The sequence below is a fragment of the Triturus cristatus genome, chromosome 3_1 (assembly GCF_964204655.1).
Source record: "Triturus cristatus chromosome 3_1, aTriCri1.1, whole genome shotgun sequence".
In the NCBI taxonomy this organism is placed as follows: domain Eukaryota; kingdom Metazoa; phylum Chordata; class Amphibia; order Caudata; family Salamandridae; genus Triturus; species Triturus cristatus.
The window spans coordinates 729,170,696-729,190,708 of record NC_140583.1 but is presented as its reverse complement, the minus strand read 5'-3'; the positions used below and the strand labels follow the sequence as shown (position 1 = coordinate 729,190,708).

The 20,013-nt window shown below is 45.8% G+C and overlaps 1 protein-coding gene across 2 annotated transcripts in view; it reads right to left on the bottom strand.

The window, feature by feature from the left end:
- Positions 1–668: 668 nt before the first annotated feature.
- PNPLA2 (patatin like domain 2, triacylglycerol lipase) overlaps positions 669–20,013 on the bottom strand; it is a 103,475-nt gene continuing 84,130 nt past the window's right edge. For both annotated transcript variants that reach the window (XM_085644878.1, XM_085644879.1), the window contains exons 6-9: positions 12,153–12,332; positions 11,081–11,213; positions 8,840–8,962; positions 669–5,699 (exon numbers count right to left, since the gene is read on the bottom strand). In XM_085644878.1, the coding sequence (XP_085501004.1) occupies positions 5,402–5,699; positions 8,840–8,962; positions 11,081–11,213; positions 12,153–12,332 (734 nt within the window). In that variant the 3' untranslated portion in view covers positions 669–5,401. The remainder of the gene's footprint in view (positions 5,700–8,839; positions 8,963–11,080; positions 11,214–12,152; positions 12,333–20,013) is intronic.

The following is a 20,013-nucleotide window of genomic DNA, read 5'->3' as shown; positions in this document are numbered from 1 at the left end:
TTCAGTCTGTGTTTTTGTGTGCTATCCTGGCGAAGCTGTCCTCTCCTGCTAAAACTTAGTAAGTGCTCAGTTGTTGCCACGCCTGAGCAAGCTTCTCTTTCAAACCATTGTGGCAAAAAATCTGGATTTCTCACTACTTACATGGACACCTCACACCCACGCAGAAACCAAAAATGATGCTGGACTTTGGAATAGTTTAAATTATATTGCTTATATTAATAGTTTAATTAAATAATTCCAGTCGGTGTATTAGTAGGGAAGGCGTTGGACTTAAAATCCAACACCGCATTACCTAAAACAAGTTGTTGTAATGACTTGTTTTGTAATGGAACTCGTGGTAATGTCATAGTCGTGGTACTAACTGCGTTGTATAGGCACTACAATGTAATGCCGGTGTTGTAACAGGTGTTTCCCCTTCCTTCCTTGCTCAGCTGGGTTTTGAAAGTACTAAAATAAACTGCAAACTCAAGCACACACACAGTATTTTGCTAAGCTTGAACCGAGATATCCACATTCAACCTACTTTCTAACAAAAGCGCGAAGAGTTGTGGGGAGGGGGACTAGTCCTAACTGCTAAGACGTTTGCACTACATACTTGGAAGGTTTTTCCTGTTTTCAACAAAATATGCATTGTTCATAACTTTCTTTAAACAAAAATAAAAGATAAATTGTATCACATAATTGTTTATTGTAAATGTTGATGGTTTCTCGAGTCAATTACATTGACGCCGTTTTGTTGTGTCCTGTTAGGACGATCATGACATTCAATTTTGTTTCCCCCCCTAATTTATTTTATTGCAGGTCATACTTTACTTTTTCATTGCAGTTCCAGTAAACAGTAAGTAAGTATGCCCCCCCACTGCACAGGTACAGCATTCATGACACAGTACCCACACACCACAAGGGCTACTCAACCATCTGCATGCTTTTTTATTTAAACACAAAGCTCTGTTGTCACATTTGAGGTAAAAAGCGGTTACACAGGCGCTCTGTGTCTGAATGCGCACAGTAATTATTAAAACACAACTACTCTCCTGCAAGAAAGCTAAGGGTTATATAGCATTTACAAACCTCTCACACAACGCAATGGGAACAGAGGGAAGACACAAAGCAAGTTACAAGTCATAACCAGGTCTCCTGAAATACAAGCCCCTTCCTGTGAGGTATTTTACAGTCGATTACGGCTTTGAAAATAAAACAAAATAGTCTAATGACGTTTTCCTTAAAAATAGGATTTGGTAACCTATTCCTTTTAACTTAAATGGTAATCCCGTTCAAACACAGGTGAGCGTATAGTGATTTGTAATAGACTGTTTTCATAAAATTGACCAGTAAGTGTGTAATTCGTAATATTTACCTTTTTGAAAGCAATTTGAAATGAAGATATGTTCTGGGAACTGGTGAATACAATAGGGATCTGTGAAGATCGCAAGAATATCTGTGGCAGTTCAGTACCTTAGTCTGACCCTGGTGGAAAATGGCACACAGGTCCTCACTTGAGATACTGTTGTTGCATTGTACACAGCTTAGAGACCTGCTTGTGCCAAGAGGCCAGACTCCAACCTCTGCCGTCTCCTTCGGTTGCCTTTACGATTATGCAGTTCGCAATCAGAGGCTGCTAGTGACCTCTACCTCTTTCAGCCAGGGCCAGACAGGAAACCCTAAAGCACCCTTGGCAAAAAAAAAATCAAACCACACCTGCTCTCGTCGTCTCCTCGCGCAAGCTCCCCCTCTCACTCCCTCCTTCTTACTCCCTCCTTTTCACCCTCTCTCACTCCACTCCCTTCATCCATCCATCCTCTCCTCCCTCTCTATGATCACTTTCTCTCTACCTACCCCCTCCATCCCTCTCTCTCTCTTGATGCCTTTCCGTGTCTGCTGCGGTTAACCTCGGGCAGCGGGGGAAAAGTGGCCGATACCAGGAAGGGCGCTGGTCTTTCAAAACCAGCCTCCAAAGGCTCCAGCCCACCGGGGAAATGGCCAGTGGAATAAAACGCCCGTCCAGCCCTGGTTTCAACATGACCCTTTCTGGTCTAAATTCACATACTGTAAGAGCTCTATCAGATCTGAAACACAACCAATGTGTGACAAGCTCAGTGTTAACCAATCAGCTGCAGAGCTAACCAGCACACTGCATGTCTTTAGGGACTTATACAGGCTTATCACACCAGCAATAAATAAGAACTATATGTGCGGCAATGCAGTTAGAGCAACACTACAGGCCAAATTCCCGGATACGTCTGCTCATGATTTCAGTCTGGATTCTTAGCCCACTTTCCACACCTTACATTTTTTTCATCTCAAATATTTTAATATTGGAGTTTGGGCTCAACGGCTAGCAGTCGAAGTATACATAACAGAGCAAACTGGCTAGGTGATAATCGCAGGTGGTAGAAAAACAGTGACAAAAGTCAAAGCAAACCATAATGTAAAACCTTAAAAATTACGCATATGAAAAGGTTTTCACAATGCCGGGCCAGACTTACTTAGCAGATATTTGCCCTATCCAATATGCCTCTCCAGCCATGATGGCGATGGGTGGTTGCCAGACTACTCCCACCTCGTCACTGAAGAAGCCTGTATAATTCCATGTGGCAGTGACATTACATCTGGGGTTCCCAACCTTGTCTATGCACCGCACCCCTAGGAAATGTTTGATTAATGTCTGCACACCCTACAGAAGTCTCGCCAGATTCCTATTATTCATACAGTACATACTTTCCCTCTTTGTCGTACCCCCTGGAATGCCATCTTGCACCCCCTGGGGGTACGGGCACCCCAGGTTAGGAACCATGCATTACATACGTCAGCACCTACGAAGGTAACTTATGTACTGAACCTCAAAGCTGAAAAAGAAGAACCCAGGAAGATGGTGAGTGTAAGGCAGATGATGAGAACCTGAACATCTTGACTCAGGTTAACTCTAGAAGGATTTTGTTATTAAAGAGTAACACTGCAATCATGGCATGTTCAAGGGAGTTTGGTGTGTAGGAATCTTAAATATTCATTGTGCCTGCATGCCTCACATACAGGTCAAGGGTTTTTGAACAGCCAGGCCCATAGTGCTTGCCCTAGTAGCATCTAAGATTTTCAAAAACAGAGAAGTTTTGTTTCACAGTGGCATAGCCAATAAAACAAGGAGGTGCTATTCGGCTGACAGTCGTTTTCCACGAGTACCCAATATACTCGGAATTGAAAATGCTTGCAGTGATTTGTTGTTGTTTGCAGTGCTGTTGTCATCCACAGCAAAGCGTTGGCGGATATCCCTGGACACTGTGGCACACAAAAGCAGCAAGTGGTGTGGAATGTTCCTACCCTTAATGCGGGAACTATTTCTGTCAACAACAGTCAAATGTGCCAGAAGACGTCAGCAAATTTCCTGCATGAATCAACCAGATGAATTGGCTAATTCAGGCAGCAAACACGCTGACATCTGACGACGAACAGAAAATGAACGCCTGTGATGAGTCCTACTGATGAACAACACAGTTTGCAATGTTACCCCTCAAAAATTCTCCTTTATGGTGCTATTCTTTTATTACAAGTTGTTTACATGTACAAAAACGGTACTTTAAAAGAATAATCTCCTTGCAGTGGTGCCTGCCAAGGGTGAATCCAATTAGATTGTTTGAGCAATGTTTTTTTTTTTTTCAATTGAAGACAATTCAGCACTACCTCGGAGTGATGGGTTTACTTTAATACAGGGACTCTGAACATTTTAGAAGAATAATGTGTACATTTCGCATTCAATCAATAGATTTTTAGATTTGACTCGCCGTCACCAATTCTGTATAGTTCCCTGAATGAGGCACTCCATTACTTTCAATGAGATCACTGCAGAGCAATATTAGTTTGCCCTTCTCCCCTGCAACTATGGTCTTTGGTTACAAGATGGGCAATTTAGGGAGGAAACAAGTCTTGCCATGAGAGGTCATCTCTTACTCAGATCAATATTAATGAAGAGGATCTGTTTTTGCAAAGGCCACCTCTCAGCCGAACGCAGGAGCTGAACACATTTAGTTTGCGTTTTTAATCCATCTCATATACTGGAACCGTGGACTTGGTGGGAAAGCGCAGGTGGTAGGTGGCCACGATTGGCACTCTCAGTATGATGTCCGATATATTATTCAGTCAATAGAAAACAAATACAGAGTTACAAGTGCACACTCATTGCAAATTATACTTTCACTTCTGTATAGAGTGTAACATCCTCATCCACTCTTCACGAAAAACTATAAAGGGAAAATCCACATAAACTCTTTGTGTGCTCTGCTGACGTTCAAGAGGATAGGTGGAGGATTTCACAATCGTAAAGAAAGAAATTGCATTTGCCATTCAGCCGTGCTAGGTGGATTATTCACAGGTGAGCCGCCCTATAAGAAGGTGGAAAACTCCCACACAAAAAAGTGTGGAGGATGTGCTACGTTTTCAGAAAATACTGGAAAGTGAGACAATTTTGAGAAATTGGTCAAAATATGATCGCTATTATTCTCAAACTACTTCTATTAATGTGAACAATGGAGAAAAAGAAATTTGAAGACTAGCCCTTTTTGTGTATTGTTTTTTCTTGAGAAACCAAACAGTGATTTTGTATTGGGATAATAATTTCCTGATCCTTTAGGGCTCTGGGTCATAGTTTTGGGAACTTAAGGGGAAGAGTGATATAGCTTTACTATACAATTAAAACCCCTCTCTGATGATATATAAATACGCACACATAAATATTTAAACTATATTGGCAGCAATACATTTGCCACGGTAGTCTGATAAAGAATTGAAATGTCCCAGTTTGAAATGCTTTAACACATTGCTGCCTAGGAGTGCACCGATCGGCGCAGTAATACGAGCATCATTTCACAGTTGAATGATGTTCTGTCTTGAAGGGCACTCTGCCCCCTCTCACTCAGGAGTGAGAACTTATTTGCTACAGCACTGCCCACTCGGGCATATTTGAATATATGCAGTATAACATACATATATTTAGGTATATACACAATAGAACAAGGAAATGAAGTGCTTTTCCTATGAGACTTTTGCCATATTCTTAATTATGGAGTCGCGACCGACTCAAGTATATAGATATGCAAGTATATGCATGTATTTGCACATATATATATATACACACACACACACATATACATACATACACATACATACATACACTATTAGAAGTAGTAACCCCCTGCAAAGTGCTTCCTGATAAAATAATGTAGCAAACACAGGCATAAGTACTTTCATTTCTAGATGTCCTTACAAATGACTTCTCTGCCCAGTCCACTGTAGATCAGTCATTACAAGCAGACCACACCTGTAGGGGTCTGTGAGCAGACAATGGCCGAGAAACAAGCTACTGAGATGTCTTTGGGTCTGTACCTAGAGGCGGACTGCTCTCTCTGCATCCTCAGCAGGGCTCCAGACTCTCCAGCTGCCTGCCTTCTGCCTCCTGCCTGATCTGTAGGCACTCCTGCTCATTCACCTCCCTCATCTGAAGGCCCTGCTGGTGAAAGAGGGAGGCCTGCATGTCCAGGTTGATGCTGAAGAGTCCAGGCATGAGCTGCCTCTGGTAGTCCTCCCACTTGACCATCACGTCCATCAGGGAGGTGTTGCTCCTCACCCACTTGGGCAGCGCCTCGCTGTAGTTCAGAACCATGGGCACCGGCAGGCTCTGGGTTCTCCTCAGCTCCAGGTGGTAATAAAGCCTGGTAAACAAAAAGGGTAGATGTAAACACCAAGACTGAATCAGCCTACCAGCTGGTCAGAGAATACTCTAGAGATTCCCACAGGCCAGTCATCCTTTATAAATGTAACTGCTTCATGCAAGGACACCGGCGTGTGGCGCTATCCTATGAGCTGGTATACGAGTTCATTTAGCCATGATCACAGAATGCAGTCTGAAGGAGCAAGGACTAGATGAGAGACACCAGTGCTCCTAACCTGAAGCCTAACCTCTTCTCTCCACCATCCAGAATCTAGAGCAGCCTACGATGGCACTGGCCTAGCGCTGGAGGCTTTCCCACAATGCTGCATTCTAGAAAATATGGAGATACTAAAGAGACAGGCTAAGTGATGGTCCGCAAAGACGAGTGCTGGTGGGCCCCACCTGCGACCATCAGCTCAAATTAGGCACTGCGTATACTATCCCTCAAAAGACGCTGAGACACAGTACAGACCACAGCTTTTCCCAGCTTCCCCAATAGAATGTAATGAGAGGACAGTGATCTCTTCCCAATCAGAAGACATTATGAATAAATGCAAACGCTCACGTATCATATGGAGCACATGGGAAACTGGAAGTACCGCCCAGCACCTGGTGGTAGGTATAGGTTTGAATGTTAAACTTGTTTTTTGTACAAAAAGACTGAGCTGATCTGCATCTATTTTAAAAAAAAAAATAGAACTCATGCTCAGAGTCAATTTAGTAGAATCTGTCTGGTCCAGAGAATATGTACACTGACAGAAGGTAAAGCAGGCACTGGGGTAATATACTTCAGATACAAATGAGAGAGAGCGTAAGAAGAAAAGACAATCTTATTAAAAGCAATGGGAAATGGAGAGTAAATAAAAATGTAAGCAAGTAGATAGACCTCAACCTTATCTAGTTTATCAGCAAACAATCCTATAAGAAACTTCAGTCCTACTACATCAACAACACCAACATGAACACAACGACATGCTCCTCTGCTAAAGACCAAAAGGCAAAAATTACGTTTTGTAAAAACGGTAATCAATTTCATTTCCACAATGTCAGTGACAAAAGCACACTTCATTATGATAAATGATTTAGAACCCTTTCTAATATCTATCAATTATTCACCAGCTATCTTGCTCAAAACATTGCAAATGGATTGAACCCAACCTGTTGCTGGCATTATGAGCCAAGATACTCAGTGTTTGTTGTCATCAGTGATCCAGCTCGCTCAATTAATGAAATAAATTCTATTACTTGGAAACATCAAACTATAGGGCACCTCCCCGTAACCTCTCATTGCCTCATCCTGCATTAAACCTGAAAGACTAGAAAATCCACTGACTGGTGAAAGACCCCCAAACAGCATCACCTTCCCCATTCCCCAACAACAAGCAACCCTCACAGCACCCACGGGCTGCAGTAGATCTGCACCTGAACGGTAGAAACAGCTTCGACAACTTTATCCTTGCCACCCGCACAACAAAATATCAGAACATCAAAACAGCACCTCCCCAGAATCAATAATATACTCCATCAACACTATCCTTCAAGCCACGCTCCTTGTATCCCCTTTCTGAAAAACAACCAGCAGTAAAAAAAATATATATATATATATATATATATATATATATATATATATATAGATGGTTTAACGGCTCCTCCAGATCTCTCAAACAGAAACACAGAACCGGAGCAGCTTGCATATAGTCACCAATGACAACTAACCTTGAACTATACACCACCACCACCAACACCACAACAAAACCATCTACTCAAAACATTTTGCCTGTAAAATCCTCAAATTTATACATGGTCTAAAGGAACTGAAGTGAAGCATTGCCTCGAATGCCCGGTTTATCGAAGTACAATGGTGACTAAATTATAACATGAACATAGTCCCTGTCACCTATAAACAGGCCAACACTACTGACCTGCTCAAGAGAGACAGTTTCGGCACAATCATCATGAACATATAGAAGGATGTTGTGCCCCACCAAGGCAAACAAGATCTTTGCAAACATCAAGGTTTCACAACCGTAGGCTCCCCCTGACAATCCGTGCTCTCCATTTCACCAAGGCTTCAAAGTGGGGCATGCCATTGACATTGAAAAAGCCCTTCAAAAATCTGGGATGGTGCCCCAAAGCAACTGAAAATGGCAAGACAACACATCCCACTGCTGTGCCCATCCAGGCAGAAGGACTCAAAGTCATCCCTCTCTACATTACCTGATGCCATCTGGTCTGTGTTCCTTTACGTCAAAAGGGTGTCAAGTTTTGTGTGGGAGGGGGTCGACGCGCATTGATGCTCGCAACTGATTGGCTCAAAGACGAGGCGTACTGTCAGGAACAGCTTACTGCCTTCTTGAAACTTATGCCCATATGCTCCTCCCCTTGAACGGTACCTCTAAGCCCGAGCGGACGCAGCGGAGATTGAGCGAGACGATACAGACGCTGGGCCTTCAGCTCCATCAGGTATTGAGTAAGCATAACCCGCTTCAAGCAGAGCAATAACTGTTGCATTTTGTAATGCACTGCATGATATGGACCCTCCTACTCGGTCACCTTGACCACAAATGTTGTAACATGATCCCGCTGAGGGACTCTTTTCTCTTTGTCCCTCCACCCTGCTTTTCTCCACAGCGGACTATGAAGAGCAAAGTCTACTTCTAACATATACTGTTCTCTGCCATCATTGTACTCCATGATTGCTGCATTCTCTAGAACTATGCTCAGATTGAAAATTAATAAACAGAATTTCAAAATAGGTTTTGTGTGTGGAGTCTTCAAAATCACCCATTTCAACAAGGTAATAGAGTTCTTCATCTTCTCTTACGCCACAGCCAGCAGTTTCTCGTCATATTGTGGAGAAATGGAAAACAGCAATCAAGCACTATTGGTTCAGAGCTGTCAAGAAGCACCACCACCTCAAAGATGGGAGAAGAAAGGAGGATTGGCTCTTGGGAAGCACCGGAGTAATCCTGACCCACAGGAGCTGGGCAAAGTCACAGCCTGTCTGGTATCGATTACGCCTATTACATAATGGCCTGAGCCCAGCCCTAGCAGCATTTCAGCAGCACTATCCCGTAATCAAACCTCCCATTGACCCCCAAAGAGGAGTCCACTGCTGAAGGAAATAGGGGGAAGTCTTACCTGGCAGAGATCTGGCTGCCCAGCTTCTTCTTGGCCTTCGTCAGGACACAGTGGCAGATGCTCCTCGTTTGTTCCTTCATCCACCTGATGTCTTCAGGGACATCCGGCAGCCACTCCAGCAGCCTGGCGCGGGGAACAGAGGTGGGGAGGGAAAAACCAACATTGTAAGGGATCAGTGCAAACAGAGAGAGAGAGTATATCAATGGATAAAAAGAGAGAGAGAGAGAGAGAGAGAGAGAGAGTATATCAATGGATAAAAAGAGAGAGAGAGAGAGAGAGTATATCAATGGATAAAAAGAGAGAGAGAGAGAGAGAGAGAGAGAGAGAGAGTATATCAATGGATAAAAAGAGAGAGAGAGAGAGAGAGAGTATATCAATGGATAAAAAGAGAGAGAGAGAGAGAGAGAGAGTATATCAATGGATAAAAAGAGAGAGAGAGAGAGAGAGAGAGAGTATATCAATGGATAAAGAGAGAGAGAGAGAGAGAGAGAGAGAGAGAGGGAGAGAGAGAGAGAGAGAGAGAGAGAGAGAGAGAGAGAGAGAGAGACAGATTAGTTCAACAACGATGGTATTAGAGAACAGGAAGGTATGGTAGGAAGGAATAAAATGAATACATAAAGTACAAGCTGAAAATGTAACAGAATCCTTGAAATTTACAGTATGTGCTATTATTTAAAGTAGGCTGAAGGAAAGCAAGCCATCCAATGACATTCAAACGTACAGACTGCAGGGTGGACTCTACATTGGTCACTAAACCCATCAAGCTACCTAACTGCAGACGGTTTGACCGGTTTTGAGGCACACTGACAGAAGCCGTACTTTCTCAGTTAACCCATAGCTTTTACCAAACATGGCCTATAGCAGCCTCAATGCATAAAGGCCTTAGATGCCGACTCTCAAGCTTCAAGAGATTAGCCAGGCCACCCAGCAATCTGTGACTACTCAACCGGCTAACACTCACCCTGGTCAGCTAGAAGTCCACCCGGTCACTGAGCATTCTCCTTACTCCGACAACAAAGTCTCCGAACGGCTGAAAATATCCTAATTGTTAATGAGGCGTTTTCCCAGGTGTACCAAGTTGCAGTTCAGACTGCTTCTATTTCCCACTAAGAGAATGCTGGGAAATTTAAAGTTGATATACCAAAGCCTTTGACTCCCTAACCAGACTTGAAGAGCAGTCAAGGCCAGGTTCATGTAGAAGGAGTGTCGTCTGAATCAGAACAGTATACTACAAGAATTACTAAATCAAAACTTACAAATGGTTAGTAATGGTTAATACTTGAAGTATACATCACTTTAATAAACCTCTTAAAATTATAGTACAGAAAGAATGTTAATAACCGCATGTCTTTACTTCTGCCTTTATACAGCAGAGCTCACAATCCCCGTCAACAAGCTCTGAATTGAGTGTTCAGTGCACTAGACCTCTGCACAACCCTGCAGGTTCAGGGGGACGCCAAGTGTGGCGGAGTAAACTTTCCAGCAACAATGTCCCTGCAAACCACCTTCCCTCATGTACACATCTGCCATATTTACACACAATCACGGTGAGCGTGCTACCCGCCGAAAATCACTCTGACACCTCAACACGTGTAGCAAGCGCTATATAAATAAAAATGCAAACCCTTCCCACTATCCTTTTTCAATCCAAATAACAGACTAACATGTTCAACGCTCAGATTAATTTCATATTTCCCTATATTAATTATCACTAATCCTTTTTGGGATCCCGGAGTAGCGTGCTACCCGCTGAATAGCGCTTCACCACCTCATCAGGGGTAGCAAGAGCTATGTAAATGCAAACCCTTCCCTCTTCTATCCCTCCACTATCCTTTTTCAATACAAATAACAAACTTGCATGTCCACCACTTAAATTAATTTCATTTTCCCTTATACTAATTGACCACTAATCCTTTTTGGGTTCCAGAGTAACTCTCCAAAAAACTGCTTTAACACCTCGTTAGGGTAGCAAACTCTATATAAATGCAATTACAATTGCATTCGGCATTCACAGTATCCCCATACATTCGGTAAGAGGGGAACAGATTGTTAAAATGGGCCATTGAGCTTTGCATAGGGGATGGTAAGTAGATCTTGCCCTTAGGTTACAACCACACAACACCGAAAAAATAATATGACATTCACTGACACCCCGCAGTACGATGTACAATAGTTTTCTGTGTCTCTAATTAGCTGCCCAGCAGGCGTCACCTGTTCAGTTTGTCGAAGAGGCCGACTCACCTGACAGTGAAGGAGACAGCCGACTCCAGAGGCAGCGTGTAGGGCAGCATCATGGCGGAGGCCAGTCGCATCGGCAGAAGGTTGGAGATGGACCCCAGTATGCTTCTCCGCTCCAAACAGGCTTCAGCCAGGGCTGAACACCGTGAAGGAGAAAAAGGGTGTGAAAACATGGTGAAAATATAGTATTGCATACCATCTTAAAAGGAAATTCAATTAGTCCTAAAAAAGGTTTAAAAGTTGAAAAACAGAGAGAGGGAATGAGAGAAAAGAAAGAAAGCAAAGGTCCGGTAAGGGGATCAAACAGTAAAATGGATAACGAGGGGAAGACAGAATGAGGTTAGCACATGTCAACTGTATCACAAACTTGCCCATCTGGCTCGGCCTTGGAGTTCGCGTATTCTAACCTTGGCCAGTAAGGGCCTGGCCTGGAGAGAAACTGGGGTGCTGCCCCAAATCCTAGTGATTCTAAAAGGGTAATATGGCCAGAGAATTTTATCTAGGGCCTGTGTCTATCAACAGCAAGATCACCTATGGTTAGAACAACCCGCCTCAACTCTGCAGGATTCCCTAGTGCAAACCTGAGAGAGGGGTATATAAATGCAAGTCTAGAGGGTATTGGCTTCAGACAGGTGGATAATGTTATGAGCTAGACAAGTATAAATGTGAAGCAGAAGCAAATAAATATGAGAGCAGAGGATATGAAACAAAGACTGGAAAACATATACGCCAGTCCAGGACTTCACATTCAATTTCTGGCCTTTCCCAGACAGCCAATTGCCTCTGAAAAAGTCAGTAGAACTAGTTAAGAGGAGGCCATGTCACGTGCACAAGACTTTAAGAGGCTGCACCTTATCACTGGTTCGCCTATTTCCCAGAATGCTTTTCTGCAGCCAGTCCCATTCCACATCTGCAAATAGCAGCTTAAACTGATGGGCGCCAGGCTCGCAGCCCATGACTTCAGGCTAAAAGGAACCCTCTGCCCTGCATCAAATTGTTTTTGGCTTATCATGTATTTACGCTTGCGGCTGCTAAACTCTTATTACTGGAATCGTGTGCAGGCACAATGTTATACCTTGGTTCAGCCTCTGAGGGAGGTGCTCGAAGATGTGCTCTTCCGCAGCCACCAGGGCGGCATTATCCGCCTCGGCATCTTCGGCGACCACGTCCTTTTCTTCCTGGTTGTCTGCTCTGTCCGGATCTTCTGGGGCTGGGAGCGCAACACCGCTTGTGGGCCTAGGTGGGTGAAGGAGGCCTGGAGTAGAAAGAGGGAAAGGTGGGTGAGGAGGCGTTATCATACAATGGAAACGGGGTTCGTTCAAGCAACAGACAGTTTTCTAATTCACACCTTCTCTAAGCAGCATCGATGAGCTCTGGCCGAGACTGAATGCGCCCCATTACACCTTAAGGCCCCTTTGGGTGAATGTTGGTCCAAAATGTATTTCCGAAAGGCGGTGTATGTATACTGTGTATCATGGATGGAGACTAGCTCCAAGGGTACAAAAGAAATAGGGGGCTGTAGGGCAAACATTTTTCATTCCACCAATTACATCTGGGGCCTCTGGGACACTCCCCCCATGAACCCCAGTACTGCAGTGCGTCTCACCCATACCAAAGGCTCAAAGCATTCCATGACTTTCAAAGAACTCAGTTTCTGCCTGCATAGATTATCGCACGCTCTGGTGAAAAGTGACTGACAGGCATGAAAACTGGGTACCTGAAGGTCTTCCCCGAAACTCTGACTCTGCCCTGGAGGGCCATGTGAGGTCGGGACTTCGGCCTCCCGGACCACACGGCGCGGTCCTAAGGACAACACTGACACCAAGGGATTAGAGGAGAACAGCTGACGGGAACCACGCTAAACCTATGTGATTAACCGGCGACGTCACCTAGGAAGCAACCATTGACCTGCAACGGCAGGTAGAAACCACTTGTGCCTTTCCCAATTCCTCTGGTCAACGTGGTGCGCTCCTTTCACTCTGGGAGTGCCCTGGCAAATAATGCATCTCTACACACCCACAACAGGATATCAAACATAACTGATTAGATTTCTGCCCCTTCCCGCCCCCACCACCCGTGCTGCTCACACAAGAAGGTCTTTCAGCCTTGTGGACGGGCAGGGTTGCTTCTGAGCAGATAATGTCGTAGTCCTCGGGGGTCGCCGGTCCCTCTCCTTAGCATTCACCTATCTCGCCTCCGGTGGCCAGTGCTTGTTCAGTGAATTCACGATCCCTCTCTCTTAGCATCTGATTCTCTCGGACTTAGAGTAGGGCTCTGAACCCCCTCGCTCTCCGTCGCATCCCTCGGTTGTCAAATGCCTCATTTCAAGTCTTATGGTATGTTGCTCCTACAGTATGAAAAACGATATGTTTCAAGTGGTCACTTCCTCTCCTCAGCCAACCGTCACCATAGTACCACATCGGGTTACCGCCGTCCAATAGTGGAATTTAAACGCCAAGAGAACCTTGCTTCTCGGGAGTCGGTCTTTGACTAAGACTGCATCCCCATCCTGATTGGCAGTCGTTTGAGCCCCTCTCTGTCGCCTGACCTGGGCATTCCGTTGCTCGCTCTGATGGAAAATGGCGTGGTCGTCTATGTGGCCTGACTGTAGGGGATTGCGTCTTGAACTACCCTGTTCATACACCTTGTCGTGGCACGGTGCGATTGCCTGCATTCTCACAGAAATTAGTATGTGTCCAGTTTGAGGGGTTGATCACTGGCCCGAGCGATTCGCACTAACTTATTCAATGTGCGCATGCAGCATTCAACTTCCCCCAATAGTCTGGGGCCATCATCGAGTCACTTTCTTGTGGTGTGCTTCTAGCGACTTGAGGTATCCTACCAGATCTTGGCTGGTTTATCGGGGGGGCCACTGTTTGTTGGCAACTCTTGAAGGCTTCCATGGGTGGCCATGATCTTCTCTATTTTAGATAGGACATCACTCACTGCGAACATGTCATCAATACAACCTTTGGGTATTTTGGTAAGTCCTCGATCATTATTAATGTGTGGCGTCCATCAGGGTGGCTGCCGAAATTCAAATTGACACACCAAATGCAGCCGAGGTTCCTCCTCTGTTATGATGGGGGCTGGTAGATTTGATTGCCCAGAAGCCTGGCAGAGGATGCACTCGCGAAGTACCGCCACCACCACTTCATCTAGCCCCGGGAACCAGACTTTACTCCAGAGCCTCTTCTTTCTTTTACTCATACTTTGGAGTCCTACGTGAGCAAGTTGCACCTTGGCTGTCCAATACCACCAGTCGTGCTTCTCTCAAAAGACACCCTTCTGCTCCTTCAGCGAGCTCATGCTTTACATTGCAGAGAGCCTTCAGTGTCTGTTGGGCCGGAGGCGTTCGTCTGACTCTTGATCTGAGAGTATCTTTGTTCGGTAGGGGTCAATACTCGAGTGGCATAAGTGACCGGGCCCATTCTCTGCATTTTTGTTGCTGGGATTGGCATGCCCCTAAGCCCATCATACTGGCATCAACAGTGAGGGCCGTCAGCTGACCAGGGTCAAAATACAACGAGTATCGTGTCTGCCGACAATGCCTACTTAGTGTGTTCAAAAGCCTCCTTGTGCACAGGCGCCCATGCCCACGGGGTGTTAGCTTTTGTAATTTCTCTCAATAGTTGCGTTAACGTGGGGAGTCCTTGTATAAACCAGCCCCACAGTACTTTATCATGCAGAGGAAGCTTCGCAGCTCTGCGGCATTCGTTGGGGCTGGTGCCATTTTTACGCCCTGCACCTTTCCAGGGCCAAGGCCCACTCCGGCTGACGAGAATCGGTATCCAAAGAAGCTGATGCCATTCCGCATGAACTCACATTTGAATCTGTGCAGTGTCAGTCCTTTCTCCTTCAGGAGTTGTAGCACGCACGCACGCACATGTGTTGTTCTTTAATGGATTTGGCGTATACAAGGATGTAATCGCTGACATTGACCTGCCCTGCTAGTACTTCCCTGATTGCATTCTGGATAACCTCCATGACACTCATTATGCCGAAATTAAGTCTTTTGTAGTGGCAGAATCTGAAGTAAGTGGAAAATATTGTGACATGCCTGGAGTCAGGGTAGAGTAATAGTTGGTGATATCTTGAACACAGGTCCATACCACCCTGCCCCGCTCAGTTCCCCGAAGATGTAATTGACTGTGGGCATGAGGTACCTCTCCCTTTTGACGGCAGCATTGGGGAGGCGCATGTCAATACACAATCTCACTTCCCCTGGCTGCTTTGACTTTTTGGTGATCACTTACAGGGAGACCCAGGGCTTGGGGCCCTCCACCCTTTTTATGATGTCCGACTGTTATGGTTTGAGCGAGCTCCACTTCCAACTCCACACAATGCGTCCGTGCTTTAGGGCAACTGGCTGGATCGAGGGGTCGATGTGAAGTGACATTATTTTGTCCTTCAAGCACCCAATGGTCTAGTTCTTGGAAGTCGGCCAATATGTCGTCAATGGGTGGTAGGTGCACTTGAAAGGTTAATTGTGACAGGGCTAGTTGCTCCACCATGCAGAACCTCAGTAGTATTCCGACCCCGTCCTGGGTGCTGGTGATTGGGGTGGACATCTGATGACTCCCGTGGGAGTTGACGGACGTAAATTGCCCCACTATGACAAGGGGATGTTTCTGTCTGTATGCAAAGACCTTGACCTTGGCCGTGCTGAGTGTTGGTTGGTGTGTCAGCATCACATGCACAGCCTTGATCATTGTATTGATTGCCGCCCTTGTGTCTAAATTGCAGTCACTTTGTCTGTGCCAATACATATTGTGCATCTTGGGGGCTGACATCTGGTTCCAGAAGGGGGCCGAACACCAGAATAGTATGTACTAAGGCCTCCATGGTGTCATCATCCACGTCGTCATCCTCTCCCCATGTGGTGTTGCCAGGGTAAATGGCGTTTATAGATAGGGCGACTTCGGCCTCCCTGTGCTTCTGGAGTGGCAGTCATTCGCAAAGTGGTTTTGTTTGCCACATACTGCACTTTTCGCCCCTGGCCGGGCATTCTGATGGTCTATGCTTGGGCCCTCTGCACTACCCACATGGGCCTTTTGTCGCAGGGTTGGCCTTCGCCCTCTCCTCCATGCATTTCTGGGAGACCAGGCTGACCCACTCCGCCTTGATGGGCTTGTGAAGAGCTGCTTATATTTGAAACGGTCTTGTACAGGAGAGTTCTTTCGATTGCCCAGTGTGAAGATGTCAGTTCGCGGTTTTCCTGGCTCCTGAAAAATCTGTTCCCTAAGTTTGTTGGAAGCACACCTTTGGATAATTTGCACCTGTATCTCCTTTGTCTCATTGGTAAATGAGCAGGTATTCACCAAGTCCTCAAGTTTGGCGTGGGACGTGTCGAGAGATTCTTCTGGCTCTTGATGGGCCTGTCTGAATATGAATCTTTTATAGTCAATGTTGGCCATGGGTTCAAAATGTTTCCACCATGGTGTCATTGGTGAATGCTGCCTAGCCTCTGGAAGAGTGTTAGACAGTATGTAGACCTCAGGTGGAGGAGCAATGCTCTTCTCCGGTCCTTGTGGGCCCCTATTTATTCAGATGCTCCAGCCACAGCTTCCATTAGGGGGCCTGGGCTGATGGTAAACCCTCTGCCCCAAAGGGTTCAATGGCTGTAATTTGCACCATAGCCCGTGGCCCAGCACGCCTTCTTGCAAACTACTAGTCTGGGTCCCACAGATCTGGTTCCTCTCAGTCTTCTGCATAGCGTACCCGCCAGGCGAGGCACCTCAGTGATAAGGCAGCTAAATTTTCAACTTGGAGGGGAGTCTCCCCTGTCGTGCCGGCCGTTAGCTTGTCCATATTTTTATGGCGTGGGACTCCCATGGCGGAAATGACGGCAGAATGGACCTGTCCTTGGCTAGAGCTCCTTGACATTGCCTGGCCTTGGGGGCATCAAGGTCATGTCTTAAGGTCAGCGCACCATGGCCACATTAGTGGGGTCGCCAGGCCCAAACCGTTGTGTCAGCAGGGCAGGGGCACAGCTTCTCTTCAGCCTAGTTATGGAAGGCTGCCCTGGGGTTAGTCTTTGTGGCTAGGAGGTTCACTGCTCTCCTTCAGGTGGGCCCCAGCAGATGGCCCAGGCACCTACACTCCTGAGAAGAGCAGTGGCCACAGATATTGTCCACACACCAAGATAAGAGCTGGTGTGGCAGCACGCTATGCCTCTGCCCAGGTGTCGAGGTAGCATGCACCGCAAGGAGGCTGGCGGCTGCCCATGCATGGCTGCGGCCTCAAACAAGCGCATGGGTGGGGCCAGAGATGACAGGAGGAACCCAGGATGGTTGTGGGCAGGCAACACAGGTTTCAGTCGCCCGCCCTCGTCGCCATGTGCAAGCCGGGACTCAGCCCTCACGGTTCACAGGATGCTGCCCCAAGGACAACACAGACACAGGGGATTAGTGGAAACCCCGCTCAGCCTGTTTATTAAGCAGCTGACGTCACGTCAGCAGCAACCACTGACCTGCAAAAACAGCCAGAAAACACTTGTGTCTCCACCCAGTTCCTCTTGACAAATTTGTGCAATCCCTTCACTCTGGGAGTGCCCTTGCAAATATTACAAGCCACAATGGTCCAAAACCCAGGAACAGTCCGTCAACAGACCCCACAAAACACAGCACAGCTACAACAGCAGGATCCAGAGGGATTCACTGCAAAAGCTTGGAGGCAGTACAGTTCCCCGCCTCTTCCCATTCCCGCAGGAAGAAAAGAAATAAACTGCCCTGGTGAAATAAAGGACTTCATTTCTGCTGGCGGTGCTAGAGTGGCCACAGGGTGGCGATACAGACCATCGAAAGAGCTAGCATCTATAGTGACTGCGTGTAGCCGTCTTAATTCATTTTCCTCCTCGTTTCATAAGCAGCTAAATATTACAGTTACTCGATGTTGGTTACTCTTAAACTTCATTCACAAGCTTCATCAGTCGTTATTTAATATCTCCGTGCCATGTCCATTTTGGAACGATAGCCACGTGACACCGTGTATATAATAACCACTACTTTAATTTAAATTAATAATGATTTTCAAGCGTTTGAAATTGCGGTTATCTTTCCCATTTTATGAAACGTAATGTCAATTTATTGCGATAATGTAATCACACAAACACGTTAACTTAATATTTACCACCGTTTTCCTTCCTGTTTTGATTGAATTTAATACAACCGGTGTTAGGATTGGGGATAACGGTACGGGTAGTTGTGACCATTAGGATTAGGGGCAGTTTTAGGGTTAGACTGGCGCTCATCATTAAGGCAAATTATAGCGTTAGGGTGAGATTTCACTGTGGTTTTAGGATTGGTCTCGGGGTTCTGTTGAGGCCCAGGCTGATGTATATGATGCACTAAAGTATGCAAACAAGCATTTACAATGCAATGGTCTCGGCATTGTTAAAGTTAGAGCTATTGGCATTGCTCATTACATTATTTTGTTTATGTTTTTGTTTTTAAAACATTTAAAGAAACTGCATTGTTATTTACAATTTCAATAGCTTAATCTCTCTCAAATGCGAGACCTATTGCATTTGCACCCACACACAGAGCCACACACAAAGCCACCCACACACAAATAGAGCCACCCACACAGAGCCACCTACACACACACAGAGTTACCCACACACAGACAGAGCCACCCACGCATAGAGCCACCTACAAAAAAGCCACCCACAGAGAGCCACACACACAGAGGCACACATATACACACACACACAGAGCCTCCCACACTTACACGGAGCCACCCACACTTACACAGAGCCACCCACACTTACACAGAGCCACCCACACTTACACAGAGCCACCCACACTTACACAGAGCCACCCACACTTACACAGAGCCACCCACACTTACACAGAGCCACCCACACTTACACAGAGCCACCCACACTTACACAGAGCCACCCACACTTACACAGAGCCACCCACACTTACACAGAGCCACATACACAAAGCTTGTATATTATTGAAAAAGCTTCCACTTGAAGCCCTGGTGAGACCACGACAGTGTTGCTGCCCCTGAGTTTCAAAAAGTGAATGGAAATCGAGAGAAAATTACTCTCTCACCTGGCATAACGTCATGCCGTAACTTCTTCACCAGTGAGAAGTGAGCAGTGTGAGCACATGCATGTGCCTGCTGTCACTGCAGTCCGGAAAAAAATGGACTGTCTGTGCCAGGGCAGAAAACAAAGACTGATAGAGACCGGTTTAGAGGTCTCCTTTAAAAAACTGCCTGTACTGAGACCCGGTGAGACCCGGCCCACTTAAAGCCCTGACCAGTGGGCACTTTTATTTAAAAAGAAAGACACAGAGTTAAAATAAACATTTACTGGTTGCTGAATTAGCTTGCTTTCCATACGTGGTAAAAATGTGCCTCATAAAACTTAATACCAAAGGCAAATTGCATACTGGGTCGTTCTCTGACGTTTCAGTTAAGGATAAGATATTGCTAATTATTTTGGAAATGTGAGAATGTAATGGATTGGGAACCATTTATTGTTACGTTAAAACCATGACACAGTGAGGGCCAAAGGAAATCTGTTTAAATGCTGGATGGAAAGTATTGTGACTGTGTTCCCCTATGTGTCTCTGAACACTGGAAATATCCGAGGAAGAAGGGAACTTAAAGTGCCTCTGCAAATTCAGGACGCATTGTAAGGGATTCTGCATAGCGTGGTACAGCACATAGAGGAGCGCCTGCTGGGAGAGGTTGTGCGTTAGAGGAGGGACTATGATGTCTTCTCGATCAGGTTTCTTTTCACAGTCTGGATAACACACCTATATATTTAACTTGCTGAACAGAAGGAAGGGCTAAAGCCAGCAGTTCAGCGCATCTCAAGCAGACATTGCAGACTTCCTTCCTCACTGTCCAGAGGGAGGCGAAAAGAGCTCCTCTTCAGAATCGGGCGGGTGCCCGGTAGATTTGGCCAAACGCCCTGT